The sequence below is a fragment of the Coffea arabica genome, chromosome 2e (assembly GCF_036785885.1).
Source record: "Coffea arabica cultivar ET-39 chromosome 2e, Coffea Arabica ET-39 HiFi, whole genome shotgun sequence".
Classification (NCBI taxonomy): domain Eukaryota; kingdom Viridiplantae; phylum Streptophyta; class Magnoliopsida; order Gentianales; family Rubiaceae; genus Coffea; species Coffea arabica.
Window position 1 is genome coordinate 9,254,779 of NC_092313.1, and position 12,878 is coordinate 9,267,656.

The window sequence follows — 12,878 nt, forward strand, 5'->3', positions numbered from 1 at the left end:
TCAGTCAGGATAGGCTTTTCAGTGGATTTTAACCGGCAGTAGTCATGCTCAATGTCGTAGACCGCCAGTGCTGTATATAACGTGAAATCGGTTAAGCTGGAGATAACAGATGTCAGTGCTCTATAAAATTTTAGAATTCATGTATAGTCATCTATATATTGCTCTTCTCCCGGTACAAGCTCGTGAGTTTCATTCAGCTTGCAGGGGCCATACCGTACGACTAATGTTTAAACTTCGGAGAATCCACCAACAAATATCCATATCTAAGTCGATTTTCTGGATGCCTGCATAGATAAATAAGAAGCTGTCACGAACAAAACGACAGGCAGGTTATGAAGATATCTGGAATTCATGAACACTCAAGTTTGAACTTACAATCATCTCATGGTCCCCCATGATCTCTTCAATCAACTCTTGTATCGGTTTATCAGCACTGTTCGGGACAAGAGCAGCAAAAACTGGCGGTTCTAGTCCTACACAGATGGAAATGGAAGATATTGGAACGAGTCTTTTAAGCTGTATGCAGAACAACAGGACCAGATGGAATTTGCTTCTGGGTACTTTCTTTGAAATTAGAAGAGAAAACTGAAAGAACCACCACTAACGTGAAACTTGAACCGGACATGCAAAATGCAGAATGCTCAGCAGATGCTTCGCAGTGGTAGAGGGGAAAATTTTTCCGAATCAAGCATACATCCTAAATTACCGTAGGTGAAGATTGAGATTGGGATAGGATAATATCAACACTAGTCAACTTGGCTATTTGTAGACTTTCGGTACCATGAAATTCCTAGCTCAACAAGCCATTTTCTTTGACAATAATAGCGCACAAACCAACACGCACACAAAAGGAATTCATGGTACCAGAAACAACTAGGCCATATTTTCACGAGATACCTTTTGGGCTTATAATTTAGCTTTAACAATGACCGTAACGAAATTAACTTGTACAACCAAAGATTTCTATTACGGTGAAAAGTAGGATGCTGCTGTCATTACCACTTTCTGGAAAGGCATCAATAAACATCATCATCTCCTCTCCTGTGAGACCAGACAAGAAGCAAATTCGGGGAAGTGACTTTGCAATCTGCAGGGTATACCAAAATGCTTATGACGCCGGACAATATGCAATATTAATGTACTCTCTGTTACATGATTGTAAGACCAGCTAGTATGCAGCATCTAAGAGTACGATTCTTCAGTTGCCAAATTAGAGGATAGAATTGCACTCAAAAACATCCTTCACTTAACATCAGCCACAATCATTCTTTTGATCTGCATTGCAATCAGAACTTCTTATCAAGGTACTACAGTCTGTAGTTCAGTCCCAATTCCACTGCTATTTGTTGTTAGTCAAGTTGGCAACTCTAGAACGAATTAGAGGGCACCTAAACTTTCCACTTTCAGATGCACAGAATATGTTTTCTTCCCCCTCCCCGTCAGTCCTTGAAGACAATAAAAACAAGCATCCAAGATAATGACTTGTGTGGACAAAAAATATATGCGAGCCCCATATAGTATCATTTTTTATGGAAATAGCTTTCTTTCTGGCATAGCTTCAATCGGTCGCAGAAGGAGGAAGACTTGACATTTAAGAGCAGAAAATCCAACCTTTGCAGCATCCAAATTAGGTTGCTTAGTATTCATTGCCTCCCACAGAGAGCAAGTAATCATGTCTTCAGTACAAAAAATGACCTGCAACCAAAATATACAATCAGAAATGCAGATGAACTTTCCTCAATTAACCCAAAACCATTACTTCTCAGGCATGCATCAAGAAGAATCATTTCTCTAGCCCGCCAACATTTGCAGAAGCCAGAAATACACTTGGCAGACCATGGTCTTCTGAGTTCAACGGATTCTCTAATGACTTCACACAGCCTTAGGAATGTATAGAATCTGAAACATAATATCCTTTTATCTCTTTTCCCCCCTCTTCCCAGAATGACATGGTCATTTGAGTTCAATGGATTCTCTAATGACTTAGAAAAGGACTTATATTATTTGAAGATTTTATTCGAAAAAAAATTAATTCTTAACTGTTTGCAAAAGCTTTCTACCAACCAAAAGCCACTTTGAATACCTCTTCATCTCCTTAACTTGCATGTGGAAAAAGAAGAAAGAGAAGTGTTGAGAGAAGCTAGCTACCAATGGAGATACCTCTAGGAAATCACCATCTAACTCCTTAAGAAGTTGCTGTATCTGCACGCACACAAACACGTGGTGGATTGATGAATTAAATTGGATGGGTACTGTTGCATATAAAGATCATTGGGTCAATATGCTTCTAGAGTTGCAACACTATCTGTACATTGTCAAGAAGGAGCCTCCGTGAAGAGTATTAGCCAGTGGAGGTAGTGCAAGATTGAGTGCAGCTAAATTTATTGTCTCATAGCTAAAATATCATTGATAGTGCTCATTAAGGGATATATCCTTTTCAATTCATATCCCATATAAATTGCCCCATCAAACGAAAGCCAAAATCACAAAATTTGAACATACTTTCCAGCTGATGAAACCCCCAATTTTCAGTCACGAAATCTTGATCTTAAACATGCATTTGATTTTGTTTCTGCATGCTAGTTTCGGCACAACTATCGTTGCTAGTTCTCTTCTACTTGATAAGTCATTTCTAATAATCATTTTTTTTTCTGACTAAGATCATAGCTATGCTAGAACTCAGAAAAGCAGTAAGCACTAGTCATGAGCAGTTTGTGTAGTGTTAAACATGGATGCAGTTGACTGAAGAGGCGACAAATGAAAGAACATAACCAGAAGAAGAAACAATACTGAAGTTGGAAATTTGGCATGTCATCGTCAAAAACTAGCCAATTATTTAACTCAATCAGAAGACGTAAATGCCACCGTAAAGTACCTTCACTGCCTCCTCTAAATCAAACCCCAGCAACAATAATGCCTGTGACACAAAGTGTTATTAGCTAAAATTACTAGTATAACTAAATCTATAGGCTTCTTGATGCAGTAACTTGTCCAAATTTACATCACAGCGTTAGTGGAGAAATCATGAAAAGTCCATATCAAGTGCATAAACTTGTAGGCAGTAGCCAAATTAACGCAACGTTCTAAATCCTGTGCATTTGGCCATCTAAGAAACTTAAAATTGGTTCTTATGTCATAGAATTGTTCAATTTAGGAGGAACAAAATCTCAACAGGTAACTCAAACTAATTATCAAATATCTCGAATGTAGTGTTAAATAAAAAATTACTAGGGATGACCGGTGGCAACATTTTATTTTTTTTTCTGACAATTGAAGTGCTATTCCGATATATCTGGACTTGCATTAATAGATTCTTGTCAATACACGCATTCCTTAAATTAGACAGCATCTATTGAAAATCCATTCACGTTACCTTTTTCTTGTTTTCTTCCTTAATAGATAACATTTGCTTAGTATGCAAGGACTAACCAGAACTTACAGGTGGACCATATCTAGGATCTTCAGCATTTAGAGGAACAAATTTGGAGTCTTCTTCTACTAACTCAGATGGAAGCCCTGTTAAGCATTAAGAGTTAGGACATCAGAGTTCATAAACAGCCAAAAATTAAGAGAAGCAGTCGATGTTCTCAACGGAAGTAAAGAAGAAGATCATATATGCATACCCTCAGATGATGCTCTAAGCTTGAGGCAGTGCTTAAGCTTCAAACAACTAAAGGGACCTCTACATGAAACAAAAGCTGGAATGCAAAAATTCACATGCGGGTTTGATGATAGAAATGATAGTCTACAAGAGTTTAACTCAAGTTTGTGGCAGAAGCTTCGATGGGTGGTGATCAGACGAGAAGCCATGAAGGAATCAATGAATAGATAGATAATCTCATCAGTGCTCTTTCTCTAGTTTCCTTTTATCCTTTCACTAAACATTATCTATTTCTTTTCTTGATTTTTTTTATATACGGGTTTAAGTTGGTAGGAGGTGTACTCAAAAGAGAACTACAGTGAAATTGTATTTTAAAAATATGGGAAAAAATGGTCAGAAACTGTTTTTTTTTTTTTTTTCCATCAAATTAAGGTAAGTAAAATCAACTTCTTAAAACTCCTCAATGGTATTTGATAACTAAAGTTTCAGTCTCTTCCAACACTAGATTTTAAGAAGTTGGTATTTTAGATATGCTAAGTTTGATATATTGGGATTTTAAAAATTCAATTTGCCTAAATTTTGATTTTTTGCTTCTTAGTTTTGCCATTGAATCAATCATTTTCTTTTATTTTTTTTCATTGGCGGTCTTTTTCAGGTTGGAAAAAACAACATCGTATCGACCTGTCATTACGACGTAGTACTTAGTTAGTGGTTTTAACTTTAAAAAAAAAACAACGAATGTATAATTATTAAAGTTGAATGACCCTTTGGCCTTTTGTCATTGTCTGTCGTCAGTTAACCCCTGATTAAAGCAAACCCAAAAGTTTATGAATGCTGACAATAAACAATTAGTAAAAGAATGGTAGAAAAGTCAGCTGGTTAAATCGAATGCTGCTGCAGACCTCATGCTCGTCTAACCCAATTCTGGATAAAGCTTGCCAAATACTATGCAGCTCTTCGTCTAGGCCTATCGGTTAGTAATTCGTCCCTCTTCTCCTTCTTTTTCTTGTCTAGTTCCTCTAAAAGAATAGTTGTCTGATTTTGTTGTCTTTCTTGCTTGAATTGAGGTTGGCGAGAGCGGCTGGGAGATGGGTTCTCTATAGTTTCGTGATTGGTGGTTTAAATTGTTTGAAGGAATGAGCTAAAGATTGCATTTTGACAATTGGGCTTTTCTTAATTCTGATTGTAATGTTCTCTGTAATTTCTTGATTGATGTTTTGAATTGATTGAAGGAATGAGCTAATGATTTTTGACAGTTGGGGGATTTTCTTGTATTCCGATTATATATTGACGAAGTAGTATTTTTTGAGTAGTTTCTTGAAATTTCCTGAATTTCGCCCTTGATTTTATTGTTCTCCAAGAATGTGTTTTCACTGTTTTTTCGAGGTCAGCATTTGGTTCTTTACCATATTGTTTCGGGAGGAAGTAATTGGCTTCTTAATGTGCTGAATACCTACGGTGAATAACTTCGAAATCCATGTAAGGTTGATGAAGTAGCTTTTAACATCTGTTTAGGAATTTTAGCAAATAATCATGTTTGTATACATTTGTCAGTTTCATTCAGATATAAAGAGAGATTTGGATAAGATGTACTAGCAGAACTAGAGGACCTGTCTGGATTGCCCATGTTTCTTGTGAAAGTTTTCAGCTTTGTAGAATTCTTTCGAAAGGAGGTTTAGCTTGTACTTGAGAAGTAATTTGAGATAATTAATTTCAAAAGAATCAATTTTTAAAATGTGGCACAGTAATTGTTTCTCTTGATATACAATCAGGAAACATCGTTTCAGTTTAGACATTGTAAAGCATGTAGCACAACCAATGTCAGTGGGCTGGCCTTCATGCTTATCCTTTTTCTTCTGAAACTACTAGTGTTGCATCATAAAACCTGACATCAATTTTATATCACCAATTTTAAGTTCTGAAGGAAATTCTTTGTGATTGATGCCATCTAAGCTCTTCTCTTCAATTAGTTTGCAGGTTTTGCACATCAGATTGTAATTTGTGGTGCATGATCTATGTTCAAGTAAGATATCACTACAATCCTGTGATCTTCATAGGTTTCCCTTATATTACTCTTTTCCCCACTTATAGTTCTGTTATGTACCCAGAGGGGGTACTGGTATACTAGAGAGGCTTGCTTGTCATCGCTTAAGGTATTATTGCCTGTTTCCTGGCTGAGAATCTGATTATCCAATTAGGAGCAGCTATTAATTTACTCCTGCTTTTCCTAGAAAACACTCAAGAATCCATCTTTTACTTCAGATTATAGTGTTGCTCATATTTAAGAGGGAAGATAAAGCCTTTTTATGAGGTTGGTCTAAATTGGTATATCATCAGAAGGAAATAGGAAGAAGTGGGAAGGGTCTAGAAATTCTTGAACAGAGAAATACTGAGTGGTTGGTAACTATATTGTTATAGCAATAAATTAGTTGCAATTTACCCTATTAGTGGCCTTTGATTACTATTCGTCTCATGCCTCTTCCACTGTAATCTCAAGAAGCTTTCCTTGAAATCCATTGGCTCATCAGCAGCCTCTGGTACATAACTATTATTGCATATGTGAAAGGTCCTTAAAACCTGAAATGGTAGAAAGAAACATCGAATTTGCATCTTCTACATTCTTAACCTTTTATAGGTGGTTACCAATATCTGTAGGAACAACCATAGCTGTTCCAATTAGAATTAGAGTTGGCAATATCTCAGTAAGTCTGGAGCCCTTCCAATCATAGATTTACATATAGGCACCTCAATACACTCATCAATGCCATATTTGTAAAATTGTTGGAAGTTGAGACGTGTACTTTTTTTTATTTTTTGGGGGTGGGGGCGTTGATTTAAGTGGTAAAAAAAAAATAATTTAAGCACACTAGATTCACCCTCTGAGTCACATGTCCAATTCTTCTTGTGATTCTCGCTGTATCCATGCCATCCAAATATCACAGCAGGTTGAATTGTAAAACATCCTCAGCAGAACTTGACTTTTAAATGTGTTCATGTCTTATAGGGACTGGATAGGTAGCACTTTCAAATTATGCATGCATATAGTAGTAGAGGAGTAAACAAAGATCAGCTTTAATTTATTATGGCTTATCTTTTAAATAAAAATCCATTGTTGCATGCTTGAAAACTGTTGCTCCTTTGAAACAAGAATTACAAGTGGGTTATGTGACAAGCTATTGATGAATAGTCCATGACAAATCTGTATTTTATCTGAAAGTTTCTCTGATTGGTATGAGACGGGACCTCTCTTTCTACAAAATGGAACTCACTTCTGTCCTCTAATACCATCAGTGATGGAGAACAATTTGCATTCAAGGAGATGCAGGAGTTTTCTACAGCGGATGGGTTTGTGGAGGTAAGTGAGTGCTTGGCCGAGATGATAAAATATGTGGCAAATGAACCCTCTGTGGGACTTTTCTACATTCAAAAACATACACGGAATGCAGCACCAAACCTTATTAATCTCAAGAACAATGTCACTGAGAGATCTCGTGAGATGACGTTGCATACAGAAGATTCAGAAGATTCTATTTCCATTATAAGGTCAATGAGAGAATGTGGCTGTCCCATTGCTGATGAGATGATTAAAGACATTAAAAATTCTCTAGCTATCATGTCAGCCAAACATCCAAAAAGAGGATTAATAAATAGCTCAGATTCAGCTTTTCGGTTGGGGAGAACAAGATCTTGGGGACCAGTTGCCTGGGGTCGGAAATCAAGTTCACCACAGCAAGATGGTGATAAAGGTGCTAGTTATCTGTCAAATGTCTTAAAGTCTGCAAAGCTCAAGGCTAGCAATTTGAAATGGCCTCAGGTTGAATCCTCCGAAGAATCAAGAGAAATCAAAGATGAGAAATCAATTTCATATCTTGATCCCTCGTTGTCAGATAGAGGTGCTAGTATCTCTTCTGGTATGCCTGAGGCTGAGGCAGTTGAATTGCCATTGTCAAGTGAGATAGCTGAGGAGCCACAAGAAGTGCCAGTTGACAGAAGCGGGTGTGACGATGATCTGATTTCCTTGGCTGTGAAATATGAAGAATTCAAGGCTGATAGAGAAGCTAAGCTGGAGGAATGGCTAGGAGAGATGAAGAATTAGACAAGTAATTAAGAACAAACACGTGCAGTGCAGACAACCTATAAATGCCTGACTTGCTTTTGGGGCGTCTTTGCTACATTGAAGGGGTTGAAAGGATACTTTAGAATGTCAGATTGTTTTGACTTGTTTTGACGTTCTTTCAAATTCTGCTGTAGCGTATTTGTTTCTGGCACACTTTCTCATTGTATCAAAGGGCTTGTGGACATACATAAAGAGAAAAGGTAGCATAGTTTAAACAAGAGATAGGAGTTGCGAGGGTCAGATTTTCTCCTGTGCTTTACGCATACTGGAAATAAAAGAACTATGAGTTTCTTGCAGGATCTTATTTAGAGGCAAAGAAGGGGAGACTGTTAGGCATCACATATCTGTATTGAGATGATCCTATTTGTGGGTCTCCAACCCTTCATTTTCTTTTGGAGCCAAACCAATAAGGTACATCTCCAGTGCCCTTATTTTCTTCAGCAAAAGTACTGGAGATTGATTGCTTGGGGGACTATGAGGAATAATTTAGTCTAAGATGGTCAACGATGTAGTTAAAACATGCTTTTTCCGGTTTGCCAGATACATTTTGCGTTAACAAAAGAATAAACTATTTGTCATTTCTGTCCTCTGTACACTTGTTTACAAGAAAAAAAATGAAAAGAATATCAAAAAAAAAAAAAAAAATCTACCTCGAGACTTCCCAACACAGTAACACGTGTTAGCTGAAGAGGCAATGCAAAACCCAACCCACAGGCATTGAGCAGGATGATCGGAAGCAGATTGCTCGATTAGTTTTCCAGCTTGCACAGCAATATCGTGGATGAAATGCAAGCTGAAATACATCCTAGAGCACACACTTCAACCTTCAAAGGATGCACCAAGGCAGCTCCGTGGAACAGGACAAGAAGAAACAAAAGCTGCCTTGTGAACTCTTGTTGATTAACCACCACTGATAGCAGTATTTGAGCTCTAAACATGTCAAAAAGGGAGTATAGGCGTTTGCATCCCAAAGCCATCAGCAAGTGAAAGAAAATGATTCAGGCCCAGGCAGAATATTCACAGCGTTTGGGTTCCTGTAGAAAAAGCACATTCAAATTATACAGGAGAACATAGTTTACTTCATGATAACATCAGATTGAATAATAACCAGTGTCAAAAGAAAATCTTACTCGCTGTAAATAGGGAAGATGTAGGAGTAAAAGAAACATGTAATACAGTAACCATGAAAATCTTCTTTCAACTACTTTCAACTTGCATCAAATCTCAACCTGCGAAACGGTATTGAAACAATCAGCAAAAACAGATCAAGTTCACAGCAGGAAAAAAAGACATGTACTGATAAAGAATTACCATTGAAGGAAGACCATTTTCATGTTACTCTCTGCTTCCACAATTACCCTTGTCAATCACCAACTACCAGAGTTTGTGCTCGGCGGTGGAGCAAATCCAAATATGTTATTTTCATATATGTTTTCGAGAGTAGAGCTGCTGAAATCGGTTACTAAATTTTCCCCAGCATCCAAACTGAGCGTAGAGGAGCCAGTGATACTTTCCACAAATATAGATCCAACATCTGAATTAGAAGCATGGATAAACGCACCATCACTGTTTAATATTGTACCTCCAATGTTTGATATTGGGGGTAGGTCAGATTCCATGTAGCCCACTGATCTAGAGACCATATTGGCATCTGGAGGGAATGTAACACTAGCACTACCTTCCACAAAAGGATAGGTAAAACTAGAACTGTCTTCAACTTTAACTTCAACTAGTGTGCTTGGGACAGATGCAGAGCTAACACAATTGCTCGAAACACTAGCACTGTTGCCCAGATTTTCAGTAATAGAGCCATTACCAGTGGCCACTGATTTAGAGCCCACATCAAGATTTGCTGGATCGTTAGAGCTGTTGCTGCTGTCATCTGCTTTAGCTCTACCAAATGTATTCAGCAGGCCAGCCCCATTGTTCTTACTCAGTATTTTAGCTTTCCTGAAAAGTTTCCAGCAAGGGAAAGTTCTTTCAGAGTCATGAATTATAATGTTGTAGAACATTAAGTGTTGAAAACACCAATTAAATTGTAAATCTTATGCTCATACCTAACCATCCTCTGTTTCAAAGAGGCTGCTTTCAACTTTGACGTACCTTTAGGGGAAAATAAACAGAAATCATCAGTCATTGTGGTGCAGTTTAAGTGTACAAACTGCAATAGGTGAAAACTTTCAGTCCATGAGATATCCATGCAAGAATTGTTAACCCACCTGGTTTCGGGGTCAATGATACAGGCTTACGATTGCCCCTCTCAGCCTTAATTGAAGCAATAATAGAATCTGCATATGGTCCCAGACCTTTCCTTCCAACCAATTTAACACCAAACTTCTCACAAAGATGATGCAACCTCATTTCGTCACCTCCTCTTACTTCTCTGAGTTCTAGTGCTTGTCGCCTGCTCAATAATGTGTAAACATGAAGCTCCTGTTGCTGATTGAAATGGGACTGAAGCTGCTGAAAGAGTAACTTATTAGTGTGTGGTTGATCTGGTCTAAGCCCTTCATGACTTCTCTTTCCTGGTGGGCTGAATGTCACCCTTAAGATTGCTGTTGATTTAAAATCAGATTTATTTCTGCCAAAAATTACCGAAAAGCTTCCAAATTCCAAATCTGGCTCCCTGAATAGATCTGCAAGGAGAGAAGCACAAGAATGTGCATCCTTTGGTGGGTTTTTCTCAACTTTTGACCTCAAGGCTCTAACACTCACAGAATGAGAAATATTTGCAGCCTCTCTAAATCCACTAAGAAGTGCTCCATGCATAGTTGCTGGATAGCGTCTATTAGTGGCCTCACCTGCAAAGAAAAGTCTACCATCTCCTACACTTTCTGCCAGAATATCATAGTCATCACCTGATGCGCCTACGGCAACATTGGAATAGGCACCTAAGCTGAAGGGATCAGCGCCCCATCTGGTACAGACGGTTTGGATTGGTTCTGGAACCTCAACTCCTTGGGGCTCATATATACCTGGACGCAATAATCCAAAATGGAAGTGCTTTTAACTACATCAGCTTTTCAAGGCATGTACACCAGTAAATATACGTACAAGTACATGTAAACTGGGTGTGTCCTGATATTAGGCAATAAAAAAAAAAGATTTACCTTTAAGAATTTGAAGAACCTTTGTCACAGCATCAGTTGGAGGCATAGTCTCAAACTTGTGTGCAGCTTCTCCTGCCACTAAAGCAATCAAGAGGGCACCACCAGCTACAGTTGCATAGCTATAGAATAAAAAAAATTCACCCCTATTGCTAGAGTCATCAGAGAGATGTCCGAAGGTATCGAGATCAGTTCCCCAGAACACATGAGGAAAAAGCATTGCAACTTTATTCAACAGTCCAAAACCCAACCGCTTTATGCTATCCAGCTTCCTTTGAGGCAACTCAGGTATAAACTTGATAGAACTATTCTTCAAAACTCCAAGGGGGACAGTGCATAGAGCCATATCGCCCTCATAAACATGGCCACCAGCAACAACCTGAACTCCCTCACTACCATAACGTATGGTATTCACAGTTTTTTCATAAAGTATCGGAACATTCTCAACCAATGCCTGAACCAGTTTTCCAGTTCCTCCCGGCAAGAAGCAATGGTCACCTCCCATGTCATAAGGGTCATCTTGGTCCCAGAATGCAAGAGAAAGCATAGAAAGCAAACCTGCATTTGCGTATTCAAGATTCGCAAGATGCCAATTAAACAAGCTAAGCTCTTCTTCAGTAACTGCATCCCCATAAACCTGCCGAAAGGTCTCCAAAGCCGCACCAAGAGAAACATCCTGAGAAACTTCCCCCATTAATTGCCTAAGCTTGCCAGCCTTATCCAAGAGCCGATTAAAGGCCATCTCCACCTTTTGATCTAAATCTGCATCCACCGGTTTTCCATCCACTCTATAAAGCGGACACTTGTCTCTGATCTTATGAAGCGTGTATGACAGCTGGCGCGCCAAGATCCCAAGTGGGTTCCCAAGTGTGCCTGTCAGCACACTGCCCCCTAAATCTGCAGCGGCAGTCCTATTCCCGCCCTCCATCTTCTTCGTGTATACCCTCCCACCTGCACGTTTCCTCCCCTCCAAAACAGTAACCTTAAAACCAAATGACAACAATTGCCTAGCTGCAGCCAACCCTGCTAGACCTGCCCCTATCACAATTACACTCGGCTTACTATGCTCAGCAGGAATCCTCTCCTTAACAGCCGGTGCAACCCCAAAATTAATGTAACCATGCGAAAGCAGGTAATCATAAGACGTATCCAATAGCCTTTTACAGTGATCCGGTATAATGTCCAAAAACATTTCTTTCGACACCCATCTCGATACATCTTCCCGCCATTTCGTGATAATATGATTCCTAACTAAAATATAATTGACCTGCTCAATGCCACCCACTACAGAAACAACCCCAGCATCAATTTCCTCATCAGTCAAGGAATCAGCCGGGAAACCAGCTGTCAACGCAATCAATGCCTCTGCCGTAGCCTCTTTATTAATCACAATGATCTCATCGGATACATCAGAAGTACCAAGGTTTTGGTTTCCCAGTGTTGCTGAACTAGTATGACCATTGCTGCTAAAATCAAAATTGGAATGATTCAACAATGAGGACGTTGGTAAGTTATATACCTGGTTGACAGACGGCGTCGTGTTGCGTGGTCGGCCTCGGCGACGCTTGCGAGGGATAGAAAGGGAAAAGAAGTGATTGGGAACTGAATAGTTAGGGTCAGAATTTGAGATAGAATCGCTGTTGGAAAAATGGACATTAGGGATTTGTGTGGAAGTAGAAGCAAAATTAGGGTTAGGGTTTGAAGTGGGTAAACGAATGGTGAATTGAAGGGGATTGTTGTCGTTAATGTTAATATAAGGGTTGTATTGTTGAGGAGAGTTTTGATTTGAGAAATCCATAGTATTGCTTTTTCTTTAAATTTTGTGAACTTCGGAGGTGAAGGCTAGAGTGTAGAATGATGCTCCGGTGGTAGAACAGGAGGCGGAAGACGGAGGAAGGAGGAGAAAGAAAGCCGTCGGCCAACAAGAGCACTGTGGAGACGGTGGTGCGATTGGGTTCTTTGTTTTGCAGACGGGTCGGGGGTCGGGCTAGGCCGGCTGTTTACTTTTATGAATTTTCTAAAAACGCACCAGTTACCACATTTAATTTCATCT

General features: G+C 39.0%; 3 protein-coding genes across 10 annotated transcripts; 1 reads left to right on the forward strand and 2 right to left on the reverse strand.

Moving 5' to 3' along the window:
- Positions 1-97: 97 nt before the first annotated feature.
- Positions 98-4,110, reverse strand: LOC113730777 (uncharacterized). Of its 5 annotated transcripts, none has more exons than XM_027255688.2 (8): positions 3,624-4,070; positions 3,440-3,516; positions 2,876-2,917; positions 2,041-2,202; positions 1,612-1,695; positions 1,000-1,087; positions 376-473; positions 98-284 (listed from the first exon to the last, which is right to left on the reverse strand). In XM_027255688.2, the coding sequence occupies exons 1-8, from the start codon at positions 3,808-3,810 to the stop codon at positions 264-266; spliced, it is 759 nt and encodes a 252-aa protein (XP_027111489.1). In that variant the 5' UTR covers positions 3,811-4,070; the 3' UTR covers positions 98-263. The 5 variants fall into 5 exon arrangements, 3 of the variants coding, with proteins under 3 accessions (XP_027111489.1, XP_027111491.1, XP_027111492.1); XM_027255690.2 differs by having other exon boundaries at positions 2,161-2,202; positions 3,624-4,049; XR_011840190.1 differs by lacking the exon at positions 1,000-1,087 and having other exon boundaries at positions 3,624-4,106.
- A 230-nt stretch (positions 4,111-4,340) lies between these two features.
- LOC113730775 (uncharacterized) lies at positions 4,341-8,017 on the forward strand. 4 transcript variants are annotated; one of them, XM_027255681.2, is made up of 3 exons: positions 4,341-4,574; positions 4,669-5,624; positions 6,893-8,017. In XM_027255681.2, exons 2-3 carry the CDS (start codon positions 5,617-5,619, stop codon positions 7,695-7,697), a joined length of 813 nt encoding a protein of 270 aa, XP_027111482.1. In that variant the 5' UTR covers positions 4,341-4,574; positions 4,669-5,616; the 3' UTR covers positions 7,698-8,017. The 4 variants fall into 4 exon arrangements, with proteins under 4 accessions (XP_027111482.1, XP_027111483.1, XP_027111484.1 ...); XM_027255682.2 differs by having other exon boundaries at positions 5,572-5,624; XM_027255683.2 differs by having other exon boundaries at positions 5,579-5,624.
- Positions 8,018-8,203: 186 nt separating this feature from the next.
- LOC113730773 (protein FLOWERING LOCUS D) lies at positions 8,204-12,876 on the reverse strand. The gene is made up of 6 exons (XM_027255679.2): positions 10,829-12,876; positions 9,938-10,693; positions 9,776-9,821; positions 9,030-9,668; positions 8,849-8,947; positions 8,204-8,752 (listed from the first exon to the last, which is right to left on the reverse strand). The coding sequence occupies exons 1-4, from the start codon at positions 12,621-12,623 to the stop codon at positions 9,086-9,088; spliced, it is 3,180 nt and encodes a 1,059-aa protein (XP_027111480.1). The 5' UTR covers positions 12,624-12,876; the 3' UTR covers positions 8,204-8,752; positions 8,849-8,947; positions 9,030-9,085.
- Between the last annotated feature and the right edge of the window lie 2 nt (positions 12,877-12,878).

What these genes read in the sequence shown, in the direction of transcription:
- LOC113730777 (XM_027255688.2), bottom strand. Translation starts at nt 3,810, where the DNA reads ATGGCTTCTCGTCTGATCACCACCCATCGAAGCTTCTGCCACAAACTT. An exon ending in ATCCTAGATATGGTCCACCT is followed by an intron (nt 2,918 to 3,439) that starts GTAAGTTCTGGT and finishes TTTGTGTCACAG; the next exon opens with GCATTATTGTTGCTGGGGTT. An exon ending in TGATGCCTTTCCAGAAAGTG is followed by an intron (nt 474 to 999) that starts GTAATGACAGCA and finishes CCATCTGTGTAG; the next exon opens with GACTAGAACCGCCAGTTTTT.
- LOC113730773 (XM_027255679.2), bottom strand. Translation starts at nt 12,623, where the DNA reads ATGGATTTCTCAAATCAAAACTCTCCTCAACAATACAACCCTTATATT. An exon ending in GGTTCTTCAAATTCTTAAAG is followed by an intron (nt 10,694 to 10,828) that starts GTAAATCTTTTT and finishes TATTGCGTCCAG; the next exon opens with GTATATATGAGCCCCAAGGA. An exon ending in ATCATTGACCCCGAAACCAG is followed by an intron (nt 9,822 to 9,937) that starts GTGGGTTAACAA and finishes TTTCCCCTAAAG; the next exon opens with GTACGTCAAAGTTGAAAGCA.